This window comes from Vidua macroura, chromosome 2, assembly GCF_024509145.1.
Source record: "Vidua macroura isolate BioBank_ID:100142 chromosome 2, ASM2450914v1, whole genome shotgun sequence".
NCBI classification, from domain to species: Eukaryota; Metazoa; Chordata; class Aves; order Passeriformes; family Viduidae; genus Vidua; species Vidua macroura.
Window position 1 is genome coordinate 70,692,266 of NC_071572.1, and position 27,968 is coordinate 70,720,233.

General features: G+C 45.4%; 2 protein-coding genes and 1 long non-coding RNA gene across 3 annotated transcripts in view; 2 read left to right on the forward strand and 1 right to left on the reverse strand.

The window, feature by feature from the left end:
• The first annotated feature begins 9,054 nt into the window (after window positions 1-9,054).
• TMEM39A (transmembrane protein 39A) lies at window positions 9,055-27,920 on the forward strand. Its single transcript, XM_053969673.1, has 9 exons — window positions 9,055-9,364; window positions 19,529-19,722; window positions 21,272-21,494; window positions 22,839-22,922; window positions 24,321-24,463; window positions 24,923-25,265; window positions 26,085-26,272; window positions 26,799-26,919; window positions 27,435-27,920. Exons 2-9 carry the CDS (start codon window positions 19,610-19,612, stop codon window positions 27,666-27,668), a joined length of 1,449 nt encoding a protein of 482 aa, XP_053825648.1. The 5' UTR covers window positions 9,055-9,364; window positions 19,529-19,609; the 3' UTR covers window positions 27,669-27,920.
• The window catches only part of CHD1L (chromodomain helicase DNA binding protein 1 like), a 54,921-nt gene continuing 39,410 nt past the window's right edge, over window positions 12,458-27,968 (forward strand). The window contains exon 1 of the mRNA XM_053969667.1: window positions 12,458-12,463. The gene's annotated coding sequence lies outside the window, so the exon portion shown is untranslated. The remainder of the gene's footprint in view (window positions 12,464-27,968) is intronic.
• Window positions 23,631-25,928, reverse strand: LOC128803087 (uncharacterized). The gene is made up of 2 exons (XR_008435635.1): window positions 25,845-25,928; window positions 23,631-23,960 (listed from the first exon to the last, which is right to left on the reverse strand). It is a non-coding gene; the product is annotated as an uncharacterized LOC128803087 (long non-coding RNA).

The following is a 27,968-nucleotide window of genomic DNA, read 5'->3' on the forward strand; positions in this document are numbered from 1 at the left end:
CGCGCAGGCGCCCTGGCGCCGCGCCGCCCCTCCCCGCGCTCCCCTCAGCGCCCCTCCCGCCGCGGCCGCTGCCGCTCCCGGGCCATCCCGGGAATAGCGGGCCGGCGGGCCGCAGCCGATTGTTTGCTTTGCGCTTCCCGAGCAAACGCGGCAGGCGCGGCTCTGTCAGCGCGGCTCGGACGGTGCCAGCGGCTCGGCACGCCCGGGGTGTTAGTGGCGGTGACAGAACTGTGCCAGCTCTTGCTATTTACGGGAATGCTGAACCGCCTGGGTTTTGGTTTTTTTGGAGCTGCGGGGGAGCTCCGAGAGTTTGGGCATCACAGCACTTGCATGGCTGGTGCTCCTCAGCAGCTGAGTCTCACTTCCTCTCCAGACGTATCTATTGGAAGATGTCCCTGCCCGTGGCAGGGGGTGGAGCCAGCGAATCTTTAAGGTCCTTTCCGATCCGAACCATTCTGTGATTCTGCGGCTCTGTGATATTTAGCACTTCTTTACAGTGAAAAATTAAGTGGGGCTCCGCAGGAGTTCTTAGTGATAAGAACTTCAAATGCCTACTTCGAAAACCTAGTTGCTCAGGAACGGGAATGTTTTTCCCCTCCCTTAAGCGAAATCACAACAGGGCTTTTGGTGTCGAACTCTGAGAGTGCAGAAAACCCCTTCAAGTTTGGTGCCCACATGCAGATGGCTGAAGGTGCCGTTACTAGGGAGTTAATCTTTGAAAAAAGCCTCAAAATCAAAGGTGTTTTTACCTGTAGTACACATTAGATCACCGTATGGATTAACCAAAGTTCATATTGCTGTAACTTAGCATCACTTGTTTAATCATGCAAACTTTTTCAACCTAACCGCCCCTACCTGCCAAAAAGGCCAATCATTTTAAATTATGTGATCAAAGAACAAAGCAGTTTCACTGACCATAGCGAGGAAAGCAAAATGGGAGCAGATGGTGCTGCCCTGCTCTAGAGCAAGCCTGCATATGTGCCTGCCAGGAGCTGGAATACACCACCCACACCTCATACAGCTGCACCCACGGGGCATCTGCTGTGAAGCAATACAAAAGTCCTTCAAGAATAGGGGAAAATTCATTTTCTTTTGTGGAGAAAAATGACTTCTGTTGAAAGAACCAGAGAGTAGAAAGTTTCTGCTTAAAAGCATAGGAAATCAAATAAAGGCAAAACAATAAAATTGTCAAAAATTAGATCTGAGGGGGAATGAAGGATAGTATTACATTCCTTCTGTTTGTAAATAGTAAAGAATGTTGATAATCCAAAATTAAAAGGGATGTGAGTAGTTGTGCAGTAATAGCTGTATAACTGGCCCCTTTCCTAGTGGCATCAGTCACACCTATTGATAGTTTTAGTCAAGTTCAGTGATGTTATGTAATTGTCAGGTCCAGATGCTACTTCCTGATTGTAAACAAATCTGCCAGAGTGCATCAGTCTCAAATATAGTATGTTTCTGTTAGTGCTGTGTCAGAACTGTAGATACAGAAGACACTCTACTAAGAGAGTGACCCACAGTGTTAGTCATTATTTGACCCATCAAGAGTGCATTGGCATTATCACTTTGTCAGTCCACCCTCACACCACAAATTTAACTAGCACGTATCTTAAATCCCAGTGCAGGCAGCAAATACCTCGTCCTACAGACCAACAAAGAGAAGGAAGCAAATAATGAGACCTGAAATTACTGTGGTGGTGGTCTCATAGGAATAGGGAAGGGAGAGGTGAAATGGCCAAAGGTATGTGTGAAGATGCTAGAAACGAACTGCATTATGCAGAGGATCTGAAAGATTATGCAGTCATCAGGAATACTGTGCTGCAGGGGTCTAAAGGATGTATGGGAAACTTGGCCTATGCCAGTGATCACAGGGAATGTGGGAAACATTCTGAGAACAGCAATTAACTCTGTTTATGACCCACAGAACGCTGCATTTCTATAAAAGTCTGTGTGTTTTCATCCACAAACATTCTTATCTTGCAAATTTAACATTTGTTTAACCAGGTTTCTTTTCTCTGGACTAAATGTTATGCTTGTTCCAAAAAATAAAACCTTGTGGATCTCATGGGAACAGTCTTGAGAAAGGCCCTGAGTCTCAGGTCTCCTTCAGTGATCTATCTTTATTCTTTTATTAAGCAAAGCTTACATGTTCCCCTACCTCAAATATTCACATTGTCCTAGGTGTGCTCTTTAGCTGCTGATTTTAATCTCACTTGTAGAATGACAAGGACTGAACATAACCTACCCAGAACATCAATCATTGTTGAGATCTACACCACTTGCAAATGTAGTACAAGAAGGGTTTTCCCCAAATGTCCCAGTGATTCAAGGTTTTCAATGGGTAAAATGATAGTTTTTAAATGTTTGAAAAGGAGCAAAGATCATTAGTTGTGGATATAATGCCATCCAATGAATAATTATCTGTAAATTTAGCAGTAGGTATTTCAGTGGAATGCTACATTGCCAGTTTGGAGAAGGTCACACAGTACATGGCATGCTGAGCAACATTATTACATTGAGGTGATGAAAAGAAATTTTTTTCCAGTCCGGAAGCAGCAATGATATTAACAGCAAACCTGATACCTCATCAACTTGCCTAGCACAACATAAAAGGTTTCTCTAAGAAATCAAATCCCTCTCAGCAAGTTGTTAATGCTACTAGTTTATCTCAATGCTGTGCCATACAAATGGCAGAATTTCTGAGCAAACAGAACTGGATCATGGGTCATTTGGATCTGATTATGTTAAAGCTGCTATTTGTTGAGCTGCAGTAGATTTGGAAGCCCTGCAGGTTAGTTTCCTACTCACAAAGACATCAGTGACTTGAAATAAATTTGTTTATAACACATACTTTTAGAAGATGCTTAGAAGACCTGTTTTCTTGGACACAAAGTCCACATTGGGTGCTCCCAGGGTAAATTTAAACTATTGTTCCTGTTCAGGATCACCTGTTTATGTCCCAGAGTTTGTGGAACAATACCCTGGAGTGAAAGGATAGAGGAAATTTTTGATAAAAAGAAAAATTGAGGAGCCAGTAAGACGGGAAAAGGATTTGAAACAGGAGAGAGAATGAGCAGCAAAAGGGGTCTATGTTTTCTCAGGGACAGCAGAAAACAGACAGGAAGCATAGCAGAAGCGAGAAGTAGGTGAAAAGGGCATTAACCTAAATAACAGAAAGGAAATGAGAATTGGAAGGAACAGATAGGAAAATCAAATATGCTTACAGCATAGAAGGTTTTATACTGTTAGTGTTTGCTGGGGCAAACTGGTGTTGCATGACTCAGTAGGAGTGTTTTATCTAAGAGCCTGCAGCAGTTACACATTTAATCAAAGAATGGTCTTTTTGAGCCTGGGCCTGTGTACTTTGATGGTCTTCTCACACACGTAAACCAATGATTTATGATAAAGTCCCAAGCAAGGATAAGTTAGAAGACTGATAACTAAGGGGGATTTCACAAAACCTAGCAAAGAGGGTCTCACCTTTCCCATTCTGCCTGACCTGATCCTTGTTCCTCAGTACTAGTTTCCTTGGCTCAGTCTGGACTACAGTTTCTTTGCAAATATGAGGAAAGCAAGGACACAAACATTCACACAGCTCTCTGATGAATTCAGTGACAAAAATATAACATACCATGGATTGCGCACAAGGACCCTGGCAGACAAATGCAAGTTAATTCTGAAATATTATATCAAGGGTAGATGGATATAAATTGTCACACTGTGATAGCTCTGGCCACATTAACATTGCCTTGTGAAAATGAGAAAGGAAAAGATGAGACATCTAAGCCTCCATAACCATTTTATTGAATTTTGCAGGCATAACAATTAGCACATAATATGCTAGGGAGGAGGGTGTGTAAAATTTTAAAGCATCCAACCAAAGCTGTACTCAAGTCATTAGCCTCACTTTTATAAATAGCACAAAGTTACTTCTTCTAGTCAAAATGCACAGCAGCTGTAAGGTTCATCTGCATGTATCTGGACTTGAACTGCTGTTCAGATTTGTGACTGAGAAGGAATTTCACCTCTGTTGAATTAGCACAGATCTGTCTCCTACCATACTGTGGTTTCTTGCACAGTTCGATCAGCTAAGATCTCCTGGGCATATTTCACACAAAGATCAGGTTTCTCTTGGAGCAGGCATCTCAGGCCTCAGAGACACCTGGACTGAGGATAAGAACAATATGCCTTCTTAAATATTTCACTGTTTTGTTTGGGTCTTTTTTTTTTGTAGCTGATCTGGAGCAATGGAATGCTTTGGCAGATTTCCTAGCACAAGGTGTGGATTACAGAGGTTCACACAGAGAACTACAGACACAGTCTGCTGGTACATCTGGGCTGTCACTGGTCATTTCTGTGGCTAAAGGGGAAGGATCAGCAAAGCTGAGGTGTGAGGGCAGTGAGGCAGACACAATCAGTCTGTTCACTGAGCAGCAACTGTGATCTACTTTGTAGATATGGAAATTATGTGAGGATGCTGCTGAGGCAGAAGGAAGGAAAGTGAATGCATGAGGCACAGACCCTTATCTGCTGGCAGGGAATGAAGAGGGAGAATTGTCTGTCAGAAACAAGCCAAATCACACTGATAAGCCAAAAAGGCTTTATGAGAGCCCCTTCCAGACATTTGTTTTAAAAGTAAAACAGAACAGCTGTCCTGGTTTTGGCTGGGATAGAGTCAATTTTCTTCCTAGTAGCTGGTAGGGTGCTGTGTTTTGAATTCAGTATGAGAATAATGTTGATTATACAATGATGTTGTCATTGTTGCTAACTACTGCTTACCCTAAGTAAAGATTTTTTCAGCTTCCCTTGCTCTGCCAGGGAGCAGATGCACAAGAAACTGGGAGGGAGCATGGCCAGGACAGCTGCCCCAGGCAGGCCAGCGGGGTATTCCATACCATAGAATGTCATGCTCATTATACAAACTGCAAGAAGCTGGCCAGGAGTCACTGCTGGCTTCTAGGGGATAGATTGGGCAGCAGTCAGTGGATGGTGAGCAACTGTATTGTGCATGACTGTTGGCTTGTTGACTTTTCTTATATTGACTTTTATTTCTCTCTCTTTCCATTATCTCTGTTTTCATTACAGTTATTAGTAGTTGCATTAATATCTTTATGTCAATTATTAAGTCGTTCTTATCCCAACCCACAGATTTGACCTTTTTCAGGTTCTCCTCCCCATCCCTCTGTGGGGTGGGTGGGGCAGTGAGTCTGGGTGGTACTTTGTTGCCAGCTGGTGTTACACTGTGTCAATATCCTTTTTGGCACCCAATGTGAAGCACTGAACATTGAGGTAAGGACAGATCTGACCAGAGCACGTTAAAACAAATTTGTTATAAGCATTCGCTGCATTGGTTTAACAATCACTGGTCACAACATTGGTTTATTTGCTCTCAGAGTCATTGCACTTGTTCTCAGGGCTGTATTATGCAACACTTTACTTGCAGCACATGTTCCCTCTCTTGGCTTTATCGCCTTTGAGGTTTGGGCTAAGGTTATCATTTTGTTGTACTTTGCAATGCTGGCTTGTGATATGATAGAATTACTGGTTGCAAGACTAATATGGTGTGTGTACTCAGCATTGCTTACCTCTGTTCTTCGAGAGCCATCTGTTGGGAACTACCAATAATCACACCTTTTTTCTTTCCTCCTCCAAGAGACAGCCTATGGAGGAGATATCCTTCCACACTTTCCTCTTTCCTGCCAGGCTAATTACAGTAGTATTTGAGGATTTTGAAAATTGTGAATGTTCTTAGGATGTTGAAACTAGCATGGGCCTATTTCCAGGAATGTTGAATGTGTTCCAGGTCTTGTTTATGGTTAAACAACTATTTAAGAATAAGACCAAGAGAATTCCCTGAGTTTGGATAGTTAAAAGTAGCAGGATGTGTAGGATAGTATGTGGCAAGTAGCTAGGATAGTGGGCGCCTCCAGTGTCTTGGAACCTCCTCCATGAACAAGTACAGAAAAATATTTGGGAAAAGTATGCTGTAACTCTGTCAATTCCAGACAGGCACAAGTCACAGAGGTGTGCTGGGGCCTGGCCCATGCCTACTGATCCCTGTTCAACACTCTTCAGTACCTCAAGGGGATGAGATGGTCTGGATCTGATGGCAAAGCATTAGGCACTGCAGCTACTCCAACCCCGGTGACAGGGACTGCAGCTGAACCAGAGACTCAACCCATGCCAGTGTCAGTCACTCTACAGACAAGAAGAAATGAACACGAAAGTCCGCTCATTGAGTAAAGGGGGACAAAGCAGGGCCATCCCAAAAAAAGGAGGAAGAAGCAGAACAAATGGTAACTACCACTTGGATCCCTATTCACTGAGTTATGCATTATGGGGAAAGATTTCATCTATTGTCCAGGTGAACACATTATCACTTGGCTGCTAAAATGCTGGGATAATGGGACTACAAGCCTGGAATTAGAAGGTAGGGAAGCCAAGCATTTGGGGTCACTCTCTAGGGAAAGGGGCATTGACAAGCCTATTGGAAAAGGGATACAAGTCCTCAGCCTTTAGAGATGACTTCTGTCAAGCATGAAGGAAAATTATCCCTTCAAGGAAGATGTTTTATGTCACCCAGACAAGATGGACATCATTAGATCCCAGTAGGTGTGATCAGCAAAACAACGGCCACATGTCCAGCATCTAGCAAGAAAGAAACACAAGATTTCTTAGGTGTTATGGGTTTTTGGAGAATGCACATTCCAAATTACAGTCCTCTCTATCAAGTGACCCAGCAGAAGAGTGGTACCAAATGGGACCTGGAGCAACAACAAGTCTTTGAACAAATTACACAGGAGACAGTTCATGCAATAGCCCTTGGGCAAGTCTGGGCAGGGCAAGATGTTAGAAATGTGCTCTCTGCTGCAGCCAGGGAGACTGACCCAACATGGAACCTCTGGCAGAAGGTACCATACTTGAAGTCAACCCCATGGCTTTTGGAGCCAGGGATACAGAGGATCTAAGGCTTGCTACATTCCAGCTGAAAAAAGAGATAATTGCACCTTATGAAGGTGTTTGAGCTGCTTCGGAAGTGATTGGTACTGAAGCAGAGCTGCTCCTGGCACCCCAGTTAGCTCTGCTGGACTGGATGTTCAAAGGCAGGGTCTCCTCTGCACTTCAGACAACTGATGCTACATGGAATAAATGGGATACCACTGATCACACAACGAGCTTGAACAGGAAAACTCGGGCACCCAGGAATCTTGAAAGTGATCATAAACTGGCCAGAAGGTAAAGATTTCAGAATATGGTCAGAGGAGGAGGTGACATGTGTCGAAGAGGCTGCACTGTATGACAAATTATCAGGAAGTGAGAAGCAATATGCCCTGTTTATTGATGGGTCCTGATGTGTTGTAGGAAATCACTGGAGGTGGAAGGCAGCTATATGGGGTCCCCTACAACAAGTTGCAGAAACTGCTGAAGGAGAAGGTGAGTCCAGTCACTTTGCAGAGGTGAAAGCCATCCAACTGGCTTTAGACATTGTTGAATGGGGAAAATGGCCAATACTTTACCTCTCTACTGACTCAGGGATGATGGCAAATGCTCTGTGGAGGGGGTTGCAGTGATGGAAGCAGAGTAACTAGCAATACAGAGGTAAATCCACCTGGGCTGCTGCACTGTGGCAGGATATTGCTGCCTGGGTGGAGAACCTGGATGGGAACAAGCATCACATAAATGCTCATGTGCTCATAAGTTGGGCCACTGCAGAACATCAAAACAACCAATAGGTGGCTCAGCTGGCACTGAATTGGCAACATAAAGGTGAATTATTTATAGCTCAGTGGGCCCATGGCACCTCAGGCCATCAAGAAAGATATGCAATATAGACGGGATAGGATTGAGGGGTATATTTGACCATAGACACTGTCACACAGGTTAATTGCAGCATGCTGCAATTAAGCAAGTCAAGTGTTTAAAGACTCTCTACTATGAAGGACAGTGGCTGAAATATAAATACAAGGAGGCCTGGCAGAGTGAATATATCACACTCCCACAAATCCTCCATGGGCTTACTGGAGGGCTGGAAACATATTCTGGGCCCCATACCACCACCCAGAAAACTATCCTGGGCCTTGAAATGCAAGTCTTGTGGGGACCTGGTAGGTCATAAGCAACTGTGTTACACAATGGGACTCTTCCAAAACAACCTTGTAGACAACTGGGCCAAAACCATAGTATTGAGTAGATATCACACACCTTATTGCACACCAGCCTCCAGGAAAAATTCAGCAGTGCAATGAACTATTATAGGGATAAATAGATGTGCTGGCTGTAATGAAGCGGTTAATTATGATTTTATAATTTTGTTTTAAATGGCATCTCATGATGCAAAACATGGCTACATCTCAAGTCCTGTATCGAATTCTGGGCCCCTCACTACAAGAAAGGCTTTGAGATGCTGGAGCGAGTCCAGAGAAGGGCAATGGAGCTGGTGAACAGTCTGGAGCATGAGTTCTCTGAGGAGCAGCTGAGGGAGCTGTGGTTTAGCCTGGAGAAGAGAAAGCTTGGGGGGACCTTATATCACTCTCTTGGTCTCTTCTTCCAGACAACAAGCGACGGGATAAGAGAACACAGTCTTAAGCTGTGCCAGAGGAGGTTTGGATTGGACTTTAGGAGGAATTTCTTCGACTAAAAGGATGATTAGACATTGGAATGGGCTGTCCAAGGAGGTGGTGGAGTCAGGGACCCTGGAGGTGTTTAAGGAAAAGACTGGACGTGGCTCTCAGTGCCATGGTCCGGTTGTTAATGTGGTGATCAGTCATAGGTTGGTCTCCACGATCTCAGAGGTCTTTTCCAACCTGATTGGTTATGTGATTCGGTGTGGATCTTTCTGTATCTATTTTAACCTGTGATTCTGGAGCAAACAAGGAGACGGAGCACCTCTCTGAGGAGCGCCGGCAGCGAGGCCGGCCCGGCGGCACCGCCGGAGCCCTGGCTGCCACCACCAAGATGGCGGCGCGGTGCGGCCGCTGCCCCGCCCCGCGCCTCCTGCCCTCTCTGGGCCGGCCGGGGCCGCCGCCGCTGTCGCCGTGTGATGAGAGCATCAGCCCTCACTGCCACGTCTCCCGGGTAGCCGGCGCTCTGCAGGGCCGCGCCGGGGCCGGACCCGCCTGCTCGTCTCCTCTTCTCCTCCTATCCCTTCCCCTGCTCCTGCCCCGCCGCGGGGCAGCGGCGAAGTGGGTCTGCCCGGCGGGAGGAGGGACGCTCCGCGGGGCTCCCACGGCCGTCGCCGCAGCCTCGTTCGCCCCGGGCGGTCCGGGGATTGCCGGGGCCGGGGCTCGCCGCCGGGCCGCTGCCGCCGGAGGGGACCCCGCTGCCGGCTGATGTCCGAGCCGCGCCGCCGCCCGCGCTTGGATGTGTGAGTACCGGCACCGCCGCTCCCGCGGGCAGCACCGCGCCGGGAAAGCCACGGCGACCCAGGCGGGCGGCAGGGTGCGACCGCCGGGGCCCCCCTCCGAAACCTGGTGTGTGTCTGTGTGGGAGTGAGTGGTGGGGAGGCTTCTGCCTGGTTTGTTGCGTCCTGCTTGTAAGTTACGGCATTTGGTCCCGGGCTTCTCCTTTGAGACATTTCCTGCTGTGTTTGGGTTAAAGCAGGAGGTCCGCGCTCGTTGCTGGGAGCCGGGTGCTCTGTGGTAGGAGAGTTGAGGATTAAACGCGCGAAAGTTGGGCTGGGGTCGCGGGAATGTGCGCTTTGGGCTTTTAAAGCGCTATGCCTACGTAACCAGTCCTGCAAGGGCATTGTCCTGTGGAAGATGAACAGCTGAGGCAAATCCAACCCACCATAAGGTACCGTTTCCAGAATGGACGTGGGTGCACATTTCTGTCGCTATTCTTTTTTGTACCGCAGTGAAAACAGTGTATCAATCATTCTCCCTTATATAGGGTAGCAGTTGGGCACATGATTTTCCTTATTACGTGAGGCAACTGCTTCGCTACTCCAGCATCATTTTAACATGTGAACGTACAGCAGAAACAGAGGCAGCTTTGTTTGCAATCTCTGATTGCTCTCATGCATGCTTTCCATTGTGAGTAAGGGGCCCCTCATGTCCCTGTTGTCTGTTATGACTGTAAGTGGAGAAATGAGAGGTCTGTGTTACAAACGGGTGAGTTACAAAATTTTTGGACACAAGGCATCCCTTCTGTAACCATCCCTTCTGTCTGTTACCTCACTGTAATCATAACAGATTTTCTGGGAGAGGGATACAGTAGTACAGGGCTGGAATTGGAATGGCTCAGCTCCAGTTTCACAGGATGCTGAAGGCAGAGAACATCAGCCCTTTTTTAACCCACAGTCTGCTCCATGGCTCACCTCCTGGCAGTCCTGCTGTTGGACTGTTTCTGACATTCATTTCTCCTTACAGCTGCAGCTCATGGAGTGCAGACTCCTTCAGCCAAGGTGCTTGGATGATACTCTGCTGGTAAAATCTGGGCTCACTGATGTGTAGCCAGGCAATGCTGACCCCTCTGGGGTTTGGGTTGAAACTTCACCTGCTCCTTGTTGTCCCCTATCTGACTGGAAGTTCTTCAGGTATAGATGCAGCTACTCCTTGTTTCTGTTCTTGAGCTTCTTTGCCTCGGGTTTTACTGTACAAATCAGCACAGTGAGTGGTAATGTTTTCCAGTTTTGATTTATTTGGAACAACAGAGAAGCTCAGGTGATATCAGTGACACAGTGACATATGGTCAGCATGTACTCCTGATCTCAAGACCATAGAACACCTGCGTGCCTCCTGGCTTGCTCCTTGCAGACTTGCCAGCATTTGAGACCTGACTTTCAGAAGCTCTGGGTGTCCACATTCCTACTAATAGAGGTGTCTATGCTGCCTCAACCAGAGCATTCAAAATCATAAATAATTTTGAAAATGCAGGGGGTTTATTTCTTGCTTTTATATTTAGTCTTTCTGATTGTAAAATAGGGATAAAACATTTTGCTTCCTACTTTGCAGTGCATGTTTCTATTCTGCTTGTAAGATGATAAATTCTTATAAAGACTTTTTGCATTATACAGATTAGCACCTTGCTGAATTGCTTGTTTTTCAGAGACACTAATGGCATTTACCACAGTAGATTCAGTGGTAGCTAAGGAAATAAAGCAATTATTATCTTGCTGGCCTGCCTGTATTAGCAACATTTGTGCTGATGTAACATTGCCAATATAGGTGTACTGTTATGTAGTACTCAAAAGCAGACAGGCCTAATGATTTTTTTTGTCTATGCAATGTTCAGACATTCCTCTTTGTTCTGAAATTTTCGATTAAAAAATTAACTTCTGTATGTAGTGTTTGAAGGGGAAGCCCCACACCTTTCTGGTTTTGAAACTGAGTAGCACTGAACACAAATCTTTCTCTGAAAGGATATGTAATGCTGATTGACTCAAACCTGGTTGTCATAAAACTTAACACCTTCTTTCTTTCTTTAGGCACCAAATCTGGATGTTTGAGAATACAGCCAAGAGCAAATGTGCTAGAAATGTGTTAAGGTGGCTTCCAGTTTCCATGAGCATTCACTTCAGAAACCAGTTGGGCCACTCAGTACTCCTCAGTAGAGTTACAGTTGCTAAAGATGGATGTGGTGGAAAGCAACAAGATAGTACCAATTTTGAGACCATCCTGCTCCTTAGTGTTTTTCCTGTGCCACAGAATCATGAAATGCTGTAGAATCATGAAGAAGTTTCCTTGTGGCAGTTAAAATTGGGACTTTAGTCCATTTGTTTCTAACCCTACCACAGTTAGGCAAGTGGCATAGCTATTAGCAGGTGGATTTTTAAAATCAGAGGTAAATCTGTAGTAGCTGTGTGACTTGGGAAAATAGCTCATTAGTTTCACAAGCTATCCTGGAAGATTTCATGCCATTCTTTGGGATCTGTTGTCATTGCTGAGTTATTTCCAACCTTTTCTTGGCTTTTTTGGGTATTGCAAGTGAAAATGAGACTTCTGGTGAGAAGTGGGTATTATGCAGCCTGGTCAGGAGAGCTGTTCGGGAAGACAGGGTGCAGTGGCATCCCTTGGGGGGGTTTAGAATTGTTGGTTTAAAACAAAATTATCAGTAGACATCTGCAGCCCAGAAATACATATAAGGGAGCATGGATGCAGATTCAGGCAGCTGGATTAGTCTCAGTATAATTAATTATGCCAGGGATTAATGTATCCTATTGCATTTTCTCAATCTGCTGGGTTAGTTGCTTTGTAAACAGTCATACAAAGCTCTGAGTCCTGCCTACCAAAGTCATGGAGGTTAAATTGAAGACTTACTGTTTTGTGGGGAGTATTTATATCACCTGAACTTGTTGTTTAAGAGGCAAATAGAGGAGAATTGATGCATTCTCATATGTGGTTTATATTTTAATGCACATTTATGATTTATAGAAATTCCAATTTGTTTTAAATTCCCTGCAATATTGTTGCTTTTCTGCAGTGTCAGGGATGTGCAAAACATTGTCTCACTGATACTTTCTGCTGTGAATCCCAGTGTGATGACTTGGTGTAAGGCTCAAGGAAGTGGTTTTTAACTTGTGTTCTTCTTCATGCGTTCAAGCCCATTGCTACAGATGGCAGATGCCTGCCTTATTTTTAGCTGTTTGAGGACAAAATAGAAAAATCCTAGTGACTCCCCATGATTTGTCATCATGGCTGATCTCCGTTAAATTAAACATAGGGATTGGCAGAGGAACAAAACCAGCAGGAAAGCTGCTTCTGTTTGTTTTAAAAAAAGCTTTTCTAAAGTGCTAAAATAATACTGTAAAAAATATCCACTACTACATACAGAGACCCTTGGGAGGAGAAGTACTTGCTGAACAGTTTATCCTGTTTTGGATAAGGAAACTGAGGTCTGTGTTGGTAAAACAAGTTTCCTGGAAGTCAGTTGAAGAGGAAAGATTAAAAAGCAAGAGATATCCTGGCCTGTGCTCAGGCCATTAGACTGCAGGTTTGTGTTCAAGGCTGGGGGGAGAATGCCTATTTTGGTGGCCTGCTTGATGGAGAATTTTAAGATGGGCTCTTAAAGCATGAGCATCTTCTATTTTTTTTTCCTTCTTTTTCCCCCATCAGTAGTGATCTGTTTTGTTGTGCATTTGCCTTGGTATCTTGGGAAAAAAAATTCAGTGGCCATACCTAAAATTCCCTGACTTTCCCAGTTACTGCACTTGGCATGGTAAGATCGAGAGTGATCTGTAGCTGTGTTTTAGCAGAGCTGTGGCTGTGCGTAATGTTTACTGAAGAGCTCTGGTGCAAGATGTACTTAGGAGTGAGTGTGTGTTGATAAATTGCGTTGCCGGCCAGCTTTGATAGCTTTGCCTGTGTTGTGTCTGCTGAAACACTGCCCTTGTGTTTCACTTCCCAGACAGTGTCCCCTTCTAAACAGAGCTTCAGTTTCTATCAGTAATGTGGAGTTGGAGTTAAAACTTCTGTGTTGTTACATACTCAGAGAACTGTCTGGCTCAGTAATTCTCTCCAGCTCTTTAGTTTGGGCCTCTCACTCTGGATGAGGCTGGGCTTGATGTCCCTTTCCCCAGACAATTCAGAAGCATGGGAACTCTAGGACCGAAATAGACTGTGACCCAACTGGTCAGGCCTGCATTTCCCTCTGCTGCTGGAAAAGCTTAGCTTTGCAATTCTGTGTTGTTCTCACACAAGAAGCCAATGTTTTCTTTATTCCCAGATCCAGTATTTGACTGTGAGTGTTGCTGTATACATCAGAAGAAGCCAAAGAAAATGTTAATGTCTTGCTGCTAGCTGTGTAATACTTGTTGGCTTGGTGAGGAGTGTTATTGGCCACTTGGAGCTGCTGAGCCTTGAGGGTCTTGCATTGTGGCTTTATTTTGGTTTTTTTTTTTTTACTTCCTTTTGGAATATAAATTCTCTTGTCTTCATTCATAAAATTATTACAGTCATTCATTGAAATTTTCCTAAGCTGTTTGTTTTGACCTGCTGCAGCAGTTAGTTGCACAAGGTAATGATATGGTAATATAAGGTAATACTGTTTTATTACACCAGGAATTGTGGCTTTGTTCTTGTACTTGCCAGAGGTTTGTTTAGAGCACTTAGTGTGTGTCTCAACTTTCCTCCAATTCACAAAAACCTGAACTCACCTATATTCTGAAGAGGACACTGTTGCCTGCATACCTCTGGAGACTTCCTTGCACCCCCTAAAGCAAGGTCTTTGAGGGGATTTTTAGGGAATTTATAGGATTTCTCTGTTTTTAAAAATGGCTTTTTCAGTATCTTGGATGATTTTGTTTATCTGGAGTATTAAGAACTTAAATCTATGTCCTATACCTTAACATGCCTGCCAAATGCGCTGACTGAGCTTACTGCACTTTAACTTTGAGAGGCTTTTCCTGAAAAACTTTGCTTTCCGATTCCCATTTTTGTATGTGGGTATTTGAAGTACTGTGGCAGCTACAAATGGCAGGTGCTGCCTTCCCCTTGTCTTAAGCTAAAATTTCTATTTTTCCCACTTAGCTTTCTGCTTAGCTCTAGTCTTCCTTGGTGAAAACACTAGAAATAAGTTATACAGTATATATGCTGTTTGTTAATGCTTGCCATAATCTTGCTACTTCGACCCTTTGGTTTTGGCATCTGTGTAGAGGACTGATAGATGGAGCCTCTTCAGCCAGAGTTATGCTGTATCAGAAAAGCCTACACTGACATGGTCTTGATGGGTTGGTTTTTACAGAGGAGGTTATTAGTCACTGAGCAAAAATTAGTCTTACTGGTGCACCACCTGACAGTGATGATTCCCCACCCAGCTCTCCTGTTGGATGGTGTTTGGGCTGCACTTCAGGGGGGTTTCTGTCTGTCTCTGTGCCAAATCCCCATATTAATCCATCGCTCTGTATGGCATGAGGGCTTGGAAAATGTGCTGACTTGGAGACCTCCCTCCTAACCGGTTTTGCCTCCCAGCTCTGGGCCAGGTGGCGGGTGTGTGCCTTTGGATCCAGCCGGAGTTGAAAGGTTGTGTTGACTTAGCACTGGGGCAGCTCTGTGCAAGCCAAATATTTAGCTTTCCATCTGATAACCAGTCGGTTGTTTCCTCCCTTGCAACAACCAAATGCTTATTTTATTCCCAGACCAGTTGGGGCTTTCACAGAAGTTGGGTGTCTTTGTGGCTTCCGGTGTGGCAGATGTGAGGGTGCTGACAAGGTGGCCTTGTGACCAAGGCTGGGGTGCGACCATCGCTGTTCCTTGGCTCTCTGGTAATTTTGTTTCTTTTTGGTGTTATATTGGGTGAGTCAATTACTAGCTTTGTGTCTCTTTTTCCAGCTGTCAAAATGGGATTTTGGTTTTGCTTTGGTTGGTTTTTATTTTAATTTAAATAAATAAATAAGAGATTCACACTAAAAGGAAGTAAAAATAACCGATAGTAACTAGGACTCTCAAAGTTCAAAGGAAAACTTGTGTGATAATTTGCAAAGATATTAGGATTGCTGGACAACTGCAAGTTTAGGGTTAGGCTGACCAGCTGCAGTGAGTTGAGCTGATGACATTAGCAACCAAGAGAGCATTTTCAGTTTCAGAAACTAATTGTGCTTTGTGCCAGTGCTCTGCAGCCGTGTCGCGGGGGTGGCTGTCTGCGCTTCCCTGCCAGGGAGTGCTGCACCCGTGGCAGGTGTGTTTCCATAAAGCACGGACATCCTGAATGGAAAGGAGTGACTGTGTTGCTGTGGAGGAGGCAGAGAGAATCCCTCACTACAGAGGCCACGTGTTGCTTCACCCCCAGCTGTCATATGCTTCTTTAGCAGGAAGAAGGTCGCTTTAATTGAGATGGTGAGTTGCAGTGAGAGACCTGTAGTCTTCTTGTGCCACGTTGCACCAAGTGAAGATGGCCACGTTTCCCTTTCTGCTCTTGTAACTGGTGGTAGGACTTGTGGAGCCAAGGAGAGCCACTTGAATGTTTTCCAGCCTCTGAGAGTTCTCATGTCTCCGTGCAGCAAGGTTCCCAACAGGACTGCAGGGGCTCGGAGTTTTCTTCAATTAAAAAATGTTAACACCATCAAAATAACTGACTGAGCTTTGTAGCATTTCCAGCAAAGAGATGGGGAACAGGCACACTTTCCATTCTGATGAGTCACTGACTCTCTGCTGATTTGCCTCTTGAAAGAGCTGTTTGGGCAGCTGCTGCTGCAGAAACATGATCCTGAGTGATGGGCCTTGGTGAGCAGGACAGGGCTGCACACTGTTTCACCTCTGAATTGGTGAGTAATTAGTCTGCCTAGCTTTGTAGCAGTAAAGTATTGCACACAGCTGTGGTTCTTGCCTGCCTTGATCCTGCCACGATCGTGCCTCATCAGGATAGCTGTGGAGCTGATGGGCAGGAAGGGTATTGTGGCACAGAAAAAAAAAATTACCAAGTGCTTTCTGTGGTCCTAAAAGCGGGAACTGGAAATCAGAGCATCTGATGCCTTCTGTTTCTGGATTTTCTTGTAACTGTGTCACAAATTAAAGTTTTGTCTCTGTCTTGAAGCATGGTCTGCCCTAGGACCCAAGAGCTGTCCATACCCTCATCTATTCCCTGTGCATGGGCAGGATCACTGCTCTTGTGTAGCTGCTCTCCAGATTCTTCCTGTGTGTTTTTGATGATGCCCACATCTGCCTCAGAGAGATCTTGGAGGCTAGGTAATATTGGTTCTGAGGATTTGAGGATGAAGGGACTACAAGCATGTCACTTATTTTTTGAGGGAAATTGTAGGTGAACTGGAAAGAACAGTGTGGAATCACATTAATGGACTGAAGAGTCTTGTCAGGAAAAGCTTGTATCTTTCATTACTCACTTTTTCTGCATGACTCTATAAAATAAGATCACTGATGGGGTGGGGAATGCAAACAGAGAATGGAGCAGGGTGGACTCTTCGTTAATACTTAATATGACTTGGAATATTATCTGTTGGAGTAAGGGGTTTATGGACACCTTTTTTCTCGTTTTCAAAGTAGAATCATACCTTTGTTTATTAATTGAAAGCTATAAAAACACTTTCCCCCATACCTTTCTCCTCAAAAAGGAGAGCTGTTGATTGGTTCAAGGCCAAGAAAAGCAGACTTAGAGACAATCTGATCTGTAATCTCACTGCTTTGTTTAGCTTTATCTGTGGAGCTTCAGTTTTGCATGGCTAGTTTTACAAAATAAAAGCAAACAAAAAAAGGAATGGTTCTTAGGCAGATTTTTCTCCAACAAATGCCTACCTAATTTGATCTAACTCCAGTAAAGTTATTTAAAGCTTGGCTTGAGGAACTGCCCAGTCTATATGTTCATGAATCACCGTGAAAAGGCTTATTCAAATGCATTTAAAATATGTGCACTGACATTAAGGATGGCTTCTTTCCATGGGCAGTTGTTTTTACTGGTAGAAACCTGCATTTTACTGGTTTGTAAAGCCAGGGGCTGGAATTGTGATTACTTCATGTCCAAGTGTCTGTATTGGTGAGCATGTGAGGCATACTAATGGGGTGATACTAATGAGACCTGTTAAATTATTTACATGAATTATTGAATGTGGTATAAAATACCTTCCACTGTTAATAGCACTAATTAGACCACCAACATATTGCATCCATTATCATAAATATCCTGTAGGTCAAATCAGACCAATTGTTTCAGCTACCACAGGCACTGTTGTAGCTAAATTTGGCTTAAAACTGCTTTCAAGTTTGTTCTTTTTGGGGGTTTTTCCTATTTTTTTTCCTTCACTTTAGTTGTTTATCAAAAGTGTCTGAATGCCTTAAGTGAATTCTGCATTGTTTGTTGCTGCCCCTGCTCATCTTACACATGCAGGAGAATGTTCTTGTTTATATTTAATTCCTGAAATATAAATATTTCCAAATAAAACTCTAGAACATCCTAAGGAAAATTGTCTGAAAAGGCTCCCTTGACAAGAAAGGTAAGGAAGGCTTCAGTCTCTGTGGTGTTGCTGTTGGAGATACGAGAGTATTAAAGTCTGCCAAAACACACTATTTACCTCAAACTCAAAATTCTCCAATGTTTGCTTGCCTTTCGTGCATTTTCATATCTCCTTTTTATTTTTTTCCTCTCTCTCCTGGATCTCTGTTTTTCGGTGTGGTTTTTTTGGGTTTGGTTTGATTATTCCAGCTGACTTTCGTGTGGGTATGCAGAAAGCATTCATCCTTTGAAACATCTTGATTTTTGTTGAAAGTTTGAGGATTGGTATCCTGGTTTCAATCATGACAATTGTTTATCGGAGTAGAGATGAAGGATGGGAAATTTTAATACAAAGGGCAATTATTTGAGGGACTTTTTTAGAGAATTACTCCTGCACACTATGTTCATGGTGACAGTCCTGTGACTCACTGAGAAAACTTCTGGCATTTCTGCCAGCTGTGATTTCTCAGGATTTTAAAGGAGGTGATGACTGAATTATAAATAGACCATAGGTTCCATCTGTACATTTCAAAGCTACATCTAGTGTTTCCCTTCCCACAGAAGGTGGGTGTGCTTTTTTGGCCCCTGGGTTGGTTCTGACTGTGATATTTTTCCAAAAGGGCCGCTGATTCAGACTCCAGGCACACAGACACACCGAAGTCCTTGTAGTGAGATGCTCACTCGGTGTCTCGTTCCTGTACAGCACACGTGCACTCCAGTTCAATCCTTCACTCCCTTATGTCTGCTGTGTTTCCATTGGAAACTTTCCTGACTGCCAAAATCCTTGCAGTGTCACGTGGGAGACCAGTGAAATAGAAGAAAAATTGTATGGGAAGTGATAAAATCTGTGCCAGAAATTACACTATTGTTTCTGATATTCTGAGTTGCCCAGCCTCTATCTTACTAGTTTATTTTAAGGATTCGATAGATTCAAGTGTGTCATTAAAAACAAATAGGTACATAAATATGTACAAATTTGCTTCTGAATTATTTTTCTTTTCAGGGCTGAGTTATGAGATTGCCCATATGTGCATTTGAAGTAGATGCATACATGCGTGTTTTGCTGCATTTTTTGCTAATTAAACCCACTTTTAAATGGATTTATTACCTTGGTGTCATTTGGGCATTCTTAGCACAGAAGGGAGCTGAACAATGCAGTTTCCTTCAAAGACACCAGTTTGTCTATTCATAGTTCTGCCAGAGGGTGTCTGAATTACCTACCAGCATCAGAGCCTGGCAAGTAATGTGCAGGGTGCCTAAAAAGAGCTGTGAAGCTCTAGTAGCTCAACCACAACATGGAGAGGGCTCTTCCCAGGTTTGCCTTTGAAATAAAGCACATGTTTGTGTTGTTTCCAGCTCTGGAGATGCTCAGTGGTGCTTTCCAGCCAGCAATAAGTGCTGTCAGTCATTGATGGCTAATGTGAGCAACCCCTTTTTAGAGACACAGTGTCAGTGGTGTTCATTCTGGGTGTGCAAGCAGACACTGACCTGCTGCCATTGAAGTGGCACAGTGGTTTAGAGTGGTGATGGCTGTCCCACAGGGCTTTGAATGCATGACTTCCTTCTGCATGATTTTGCTTGACTGGAGCGTGAACTGGGTGAGTGTGACCAGCAGTTTAAAGCTTAAGTGATGTTTCTGCCTCCTTTGCAGATTTGGGAAGGCTTTTGAATCGTTGTCTGGGTGTCAGGGCACAGCCTGCTGGAGGCACTGGAAGTGGACTGGTTCCTGGTCATGCCCGGTGGAAGGAGGGGACCCAGCCGGCAGCAGCTAAGCCGTTCAGCTTTGCCTTCTCTCCAGACTCTGGTTGGTGGGAGCTGTGGAAACGGTACTGGTTTGAGAAACAGGTGAGGACAAAGGGAAGGTTGTTGAAACATTTGTGGCTAGGACAGCGCTGAAAGCAAGGAGCCCTGATCCACCCTGAACCCTGTGTGGGAGCATAGCTTTGTGGTGAAAGTGAGGGACTGGGAGAGGGGAACCTTGAGCCCTCCACTGTGGCATTATGAGATGGCTCATCCAAGAGGGAACAAGTCCTGCGTGACAAACCTCTTCCAGCTTCTCTTCTCAGCTCTGCTGTGGTACTTGCTTCCCTCTGGAGCCCCTCTTTTGACTTCATGCATTAAAACATGAAAACATTAAAACCAGCCCCATGGAGGGGATTGTGGCAGTGGTCTCAGCCCCCCTTCACCACTCAATGTGGTCACAAGAGCCAGCGGTGGAAATCACACAATGCTCCACTTGTCTTTCCTGAAGCAGTTTCCAGAGCAATGAGTCCTAGCAAATGATGAGTCCTTGTCTTGCTCACTTGCCTTCACTGCCCTGGGGAATTAGTGTGACATGTCAGAGTACAGCTGTGACTCCTCCTCCTACATTATAGAAAGGCAGGGCAGGAGGGTGCCCATATTGTTTTAGACCTGCTGGTTGCAGATGAAACTAATTCTCATAGTTGGTAAAGATGACCTGCATTTTCTGGGGAAGTTGGGGGCTGAAGCAGGAACACATAGATGCTGTGACATTGAGATTACCACATTTGGTATAAAAACTGAAAGGCCGAGCATTACTTCTTTCCATAAAAAGTTGGCAGACTAGAGAAGCTATTTGCTGCATGCTGGGGCCCTGGTATAGGTTCATTCTGACAGAGTAGAGCAATCCAAGCCACTTAGCTTTGGCCTTTACAGACTTCTGTCAGGGGCAGAGGGACAGATAGCACAGTTTGAGCTTCTTGAGAAGGAAATAACTGTTGAGACTGTGGAGTCAGGACCCCAGGGTCCTGGGAGAGCGTGGCTTATCTGGTTTCAGTCAGACATAGCATAGTTCCTCCACCAGTTCAGTATGCCAGAGCTTTTAGTTGTCCTAGCCTCCTCTGAAAGCTAGAAAAGAAGGAAGTGTGAGAAGACTTGAGAGGTTAGCCTCTAGGAAGTGGCTGAACTACTCCATTCCATTTTTAGTTACTCCTCTTTTTAAAAGAGGAACTATGAACAGAAAGACAATGGGCACTTTGCCGTGCTGGAGAAGGAGGCTGGGTGCTACTGTTATGTCCTGGTGATGGGTGGAAAGAGCCAGTATTAAATGTTGGGTGTAGCACAGAGTCCTTAATGATTTTTGCTCTGTATTTCTGCTCCTCAATCTGCAAGTTTCCTGAAATATTGCTGGGCATGTCACAGCACTTCTGACAGATCAAGCTGTCATCCAGAAAAATTCTGGATAAAAGTTTTGTCTGAGCTAAGATGATGGAGCTCACCACCAGCCTCATGTCAGAAACAGGAATGCAAGACTGCTGTCACCTCTCCCCTAGTAATGCCCAGTCTCAAAATCACAACCTCAAGCACTCTATTCTGGAAAATATCAGAGATTATGTAGAATGTTTACCAAGTAAGTGATGTCAATCTACTTCAGGAACGGTAGTGCCATCAGCCTGTCGGCACCTCCGATCACAGCACTGATTACTCCAGAGCCTGTGCGTCACTGCCGGATCCCTGAACTGCCATTGGATGGGAGCCTTCTCTTTGAATTCCTGTTCTTCATCTACCTTCTGGTAGCCCTCTTCATTCAGTATATCAATATCTACAAGACTGTCTGGTGGTACCCATACAATCACCCTGCTTCCTGCACCTCACTGGTGAGTTCCCCAGCAAGTGCCATCACTTGGGCTTTTTCATTACACAGCTTCTTTTCATGCTTCTTCAGTCCAGGAATCACCAAGCATTTGACATTAAGGGAGTCAGTGAGAGTTCACATGCACCCCCATCAGTCAGGGCCATGTCATCCCCCATTTTACAGGGGAGAAAAGACATGGCAGGAGAGAGGAGTCAGCAGGACTCCTTCAGGGGAAATTTCTTGCACATGTTTGCATGGTCTAGCTAGCCCCAAGGGTTTGACACAGAGTTGAGACTCTGGGAGCTGTCTCATGCTGTGAGTGCCCCTTGCCAGTTGAAACAACAGAGCCTGAGAGAAGGAAGATGTGCAGATTTTTCTTAGGATCCCACAGCAGGTCAGCAGCACAGTTGGTGAGGGGGTCAGATCCTCAGCTTATGTAAAGCTCTCAGCCTCCTCGGTTTCAGTGTTCTTGCTGTCCCAATAAGCTGCCTGTAAGCCAGTGAGCCTCAGTGAGCAAAGCCAGCCTGTGCAGCTGGAACCGTGTCCTAAAGGCTGCTTGGAAGCACGAGGTGGTCCCTCAGTTACCTGTACCGACAGGTGGTGCTGGTGTTCCAGTCACCAGCCTCCTGCTCAGCTCTGCCATGCTGGCTTAGAAGTAAAAGCATTCTGTTTGGGGCTCCCTACCCGGCAGGATTTAATGATCGTTTGGTTATTCCCATCACAACGCAAGCATTCTTTTTTACCCAAAATTGGTCCTTGAAGTACCAAAACCAGCAGTATTCAGAGTCCACTAACTCTTCTGGTTGGAATATGTTGGATGGCTTCACTGAAAAGCTGTAAGAGCTGTGTCTAACTTGATGCAGCTAGAGAACTTCATGGGCAATGAAGATTAGGTTTCTCAGATCAGCTTGGTTTCATCAGGAAGCACTGGTTGCTACAGACCATTTTTGAGACCAAGAGGGAAAGTGAGCTGCTGTGCTCACTCTGGACTCTGGTTTGGCTGCCCTTTGTCTGGTTGTTCAGGAGCTTTTTGGTGGACAACCTGCAACCTGTTATTCACGGTAGGATTCTGGTTCTAGATGTCCCTTTGACCCCCAAAATATCTGCCTGAATGGTGGGTTTGTTTTGTTTTCTGTGGAAACCTCTCCATGGGAAGGAATCTCCCTGTGGATGAGATCTTGCTTCTGGAGATGTTCCTGTGTTGCTAATGTTTATTGCTTTTCCTTCATCCCTAATAGAGAGATTTGAAGAAAGCTTATGTGAGGTCCTAATGTACTCTCCAGCAGCCAGCTTTTTAGTGCCACCCCATCTGGGTGGTTTCAGAGTCCCTTTTCCTGGTGAAAACCTTTTTTCTTTCCTCCTTCAGAATTTTCACCTCATTGACTACCACCTGGCAGCGTTCATCACAGTGATGCTGGCACGGAGGCTGGTGTGGGCCATTATCTCTGAGGTAACATTCCCACTGTTCCCTCTCCTGCCTGTAGAACTTGCTGTAGAACATGGTCATCCATGGCCTAAAAAAATTCTGCAGGTTGGAAGGTTTCTTCCCTCAGAAGAGTGTGGGTGTGAAGGACTAAGATTTTGGGGATGCCCTTCTGCCTTGGAGTTTTCTCTTTGAGACTAGTCATGTCCTGTAGTATTGGGTAGCTCTGTTGGCTCTGCATCTAGGAGGAGATTAAATGGTCCCACTTGCTTATTTCTCTCTGCAGTACAATACTGTACCCCACTATCTTATGCTGGAGAAGTGGCCGAGAGAATTGCAAGTCAGGTAGCAAAAAGGCAAACAGGGGGGTTGGCCAAGACAAGAAGGAACAGGAGCTTAGAGGAGGAAGGGTCAGGAGGAGGATGTCTGACTACACTGAAGTGAAACAGGAATACTGGTAGAACTGCTTTTCCAGTCCTGGTTACTCAGTAACTCAGACTCTGGTCATGTTACCACAGATTTTGAGACCTTCTCTGTGTCTGTGGGAGCAGAACCAGGCCAAATTAGGTCTCTGTGAAAGGTCATTTTCAGGAAAATAGAAGTTTTGTCCACTGAAGTGGTTAATACAACTCTAGGCTAAGCAACTAAGCAGTGTTTAAAAATAAGTAAATTAAATAAAGGAACAGTTATGTCCTGTTGAATAGATAAGTGGAGAAGGTGGGAACTCTGAAGGTCTATTTTCAACTAATTCCTTCCATTTTCATTTATGGTCACATACTCTGTAAGACTTGCCATAGACTGAAATCTCTGCATTGAAATCTTCCACATAGGTTCTTGAGCATCCTATGTATTGGCTCTAACCCTTAAGAATCTTTTCATAGTTCCGTTTTCTTCTCTCCTCTGGAGATTGGATCAGGCTTTCTTTCTTTCCTCCTCACTACACTGCAGCCTGCACATCCAATAGAGCTAAATTATGGAAATCTGGGTTTGGGATTGACAAGGTGCACATCTTCTCTTCCCTCAGCTGCGAACTGTGACTTTTCACAGTGCTGAGACCAGATCCTTCTAAAGAAAAGAAAAAGAGGAAATGAGTTTCAGGTCATACTGGACTATGATCAGAGCAATAAGGGACTTGAGCAAAAATATTTTTCTACTTTGCAGCTCTGAATTTTTTCTTCAGAGGTCCTATTTTAGTCATGCCCCACAAGTTGTGATTATTTGAATATTTTGGATCCTGTCAATCATTAAAGGCATTTATGTTTGTAAGATAATCAGTTTCCTGCTTCTGAGAGGAAGAGGGCAGCTATCCCTCTTCTAGTACCTCCGGGCACCCCTCTCCCTGCTGCTCCTCCACAGGCATCCCTTGTGCTCATCTTCTAGCACTGGTTGTTTCAGGACTGCTGAGTGTTTCCTCTCCATTTGCAGGCCTCTCAGGTGGGCGCAACGTCACTGATGCGCTACATGGTGCGCCTGGTGCTGCTCACCCTCTGTGGATGGGTGCTGTGCTGGACTCTGGTCAACCTCTTCCGCAGCCATTCTGTTCTCAACCTTCTCTTCCTGGGCTACCCGTGAGTGACACCACTTTGAACTTTCTGGGCAGGGAGGACACAGCTGCTTGGGGGTGCCATGAGCCACCGTGGGAAGCAGACTGTTGGCTGTAATGTCTCCTCAATTTAGGATTAAAAATGAAGCAGGAGTGGCGTGGGGATGGTGTGAGGAGGTGGCACCAAACTGATGAAGTGAATTGCCTCAGCTGCTGTTAGTGTGAGGGGCCTTTACTGCCACTTGAAAACTGAGCCTTTGGGATTGTTGGTTCTACAAATGGGATTTTAAAAAAGTTCTCTGCACAGGTGTTGAAGCTGCAGCCTCTGGCCTTTTACTGGGGAGAAGAGTTGGCTGTTAGCTTCTGGAGTGGGGGTTCTTATATGCTATCACTCTTGTCAGGGCCTGTATCTGCTGGGGAGGTGCCCCCTGCTCCCTGTTGGGATGGCTATTATTACAGTCATTTTTTCTTTCCTTCATGACAGGTTTGGTGTCTATGTCCCTCTGTGCTGCTTCCACCAGGACAGCAGAGCACAGCCTCTACCTGCAGACTGTGGTTACTTGGTACAGGACCAGGTGGCGGATGATGGGGCTTCAGCTGTCAGCAGCCTGGTCAAAGACTTCTTCTCGCTTCTGTGGGAATCCCTGAGAGAACAGTTCAATAATCCTACGTCTATCCCCACCCACAGCTGCCCCCTTTCCCCAGATCTCATCCGCAATGAGGTGGAGTGCCTAAAAGCAGACTTCAACCGCAGGATCAAGGAAGTTCTCTTCAACTCTCTCTTCAGTGCCTACTACGTGGCATTCCTGCCGCTGTGCTTTGTGAAGGTAGCTGTTATCTGGCTCTCTCTGTGCCCCTGCCCACTGTCTCCTTCTGAATGTTGTGTGAACTGCCAGGCCAGATTCCTGGTTAATTCCCCTTTTCTCTGTCTCCCCTTTGGCAGCCCGGATAGCGGAGCATGGCTGCATCCGGAGTGCACTAGTACTGCTCCTGGTTGGCAGATAGGTATTGCCATAAATGTGATGCACCTCTAGTCCCATCACCCCACTTACTAACTCCCCTTCTCCCACCCCCTGTCCTAGGCAGATGGATAGCTGTGTTCTTCCTAGAAAAGAGAACCTCTTGTTACCCATCTCAGATCCAACATCGTGGCTTTTGAGTGCTTGGATCAGAGGCTTTGGTGGTCAGCCTGTTAGAGCCTGTTAGAGCCAACTAGGATGCTTGGCAAACTAAATCCAAGAACCTCTAGTCAGTGTGGGGGTTATATTTTTTCATCTGTCATTTCTCCAACTTGAATAAGTTCCAGTTCGTGCAGAGAAATGGGCAGGGCTCCACAATCCATGTAGTAGTCTTGGTGCAATTGGTGTTCCTGGGGCAGTTCTGTGGCAAGCAAACTGCCTTGTTACCTGCTGCTGGAGGAGGAAATGCACCAGCTGCAGCATCATCCCCTGCCCTTTCTCCTGCAGCTCAAGGAGAAGGGAGCCTTGAGTGCCTCCTAAGCTGTAACCCTCCGAAATCACCGGTCCAAAAGCGCATGCCTATAACATGTGGTGTGGGTCTGCTGGATGCACATGCAGTATGTCCCTTGTCATTCCTCCTTCTGCTTTGTGACAGTGGTGCCAAGTTCTTGTCTGGTCTCTTCGCAGAGCACCCAGTACTATGACATGCGCTGGTCCTGCGAGCACCTCATCATGGTGTGGATCAATGCCTTTGTCATGCTCACCACGCAGCTGCTGCCTCCCAAGTACTGTGACCTGCTCCACAGGTCTGCTGCCCACCTCGGCAAGTGGCAGAAACTAGAACATGGCTCCTACAGCAATGCTCCACAGCACATGTGAGTGTGGGGGTGGGCAGGGCTTGGCATGCGTAGCAAGGGGCTGAGATGTTCTCGTGGATGAGCAAATACCAGCGGTGTTTATCTACGGAGGATGTGTCTCCACTCCCCTGCAACTCTTGAGTGTGTTGCATTCCCCTGCAACTCTTAAGTGAACTCCTTGTTCACCCAAAACAGAAATGGCTGCTCTAGAGAGCTGTCTGAGCTCCTCCAGTCACTGCTGGTTCCTTCACAGAAAGAAATGCTGAGATTCTTCTTGGCCACTGGAGAGTATCTTCAGCAGAGGCAGGGGGTGGCCCCCTCCACTGCAGTGGACAAGGTTCTTGCACTGGGAGCCATTTGTTCATATTACTTAGAGTCCATTGAATGGGCTTGTGATCAACCCTCTGTGCTCTTCCAGTGGGGGCTAGGACATGTCTTTATGGCAGAGGCCTTGGTATTTTTCAAGATGCAGTCCATTCCCGTGAACCCTCATTCAGGGGGTTGGGAGCACAGATGGTAACATTCTGGCATTGTTTCCCCACAGCTGGTCAGAAAACACAATATGGCCACAGGGAGTTCTGGTGCGACGGAGCCGGTGCCTGTATAAAGCAGTTGGGCCTTACAACGTAGCAGTGCCTTCAGATGTGTCCCACGCCCGCTTTTATGCAAGTATCTCTTCTCTTGCTTGGTGCCTTATGACTGTGGGAGGGAGGAGAGGCTCAAACCCAGCTGCAGCAGAGCAGACTGTGCAGGAGAGCATTCAGTGTTCCATGACAGGCTGGTGCTGCTGAGCAAAATACATGTTGGCAGCAGTGGGGCTTTCCCATTCTGTCTTCCAGTGACCTCTGGGCAAGATGGGAACCACGGCTGAGGTGACACAGCTCTCCCATCAGGCAGTGGTATTCCCCGGAGAGGAATAGGAATTTCCCTTTCAGGGAAATGGGAAAGCGTGTCAGCAGGCCCATAGGTTTATTTCACCCGCTTCCCCTTCTCAAGCAAAATGCCACTTCTACATGCCTTTTTTCTTACTGTTTTCCCTAAGCAGCAGCTAATGGTGGCTGGAGTACAAGCATTGCTTCTGCCCAGCAGTGGTCCCTGACAGCTTTATGTCCATATTCCTCATCACTTCAACCCAGCAACAAATGACAGAAATCTCTTGTTTTTAACTCTTTCCCTGCAGTTCCTCTTTCACCGTCCCTTACGGCTGCTCAACCTGCTGATTCTCATTGAAGGCAGTGTGGTCTGCTACCAGCTCTACTCCCTGCTGCGCTCAGAGAAGTGGAACCACACCCTCTCCATGGCCCTCATCCTTTTCTGCAACTATTATGTCTTATTTAAGCTCCTCCGGGACCGGATAGTATTAGGCAGGGCATACTCCTACCCACTTAACAACTATGGACTCAAGGCACACTAGGCTGGCCAGACGTGTACCCCTTCTCTTCCTCATCCCACAGGGCAGGGAGGGAACCTCAGAAAAAAAAAATATTTTCGTACAGTTCTATTTTTTTCTTGCGACGTTTATAAATATTTAAAATATTTTATATTTTGTATACTATTGTTTTTGTGGGGTGGGAAGGGAACCAGTGGCAATTAAATGTCGCTTTATAAACAAGGTGTTATTTTATATATATATATATATATATATATTAAAAAAAATCCATGTGTATATACCGTATATCTATGCCCATACATATATCTGTGTGAAGCAACAGGA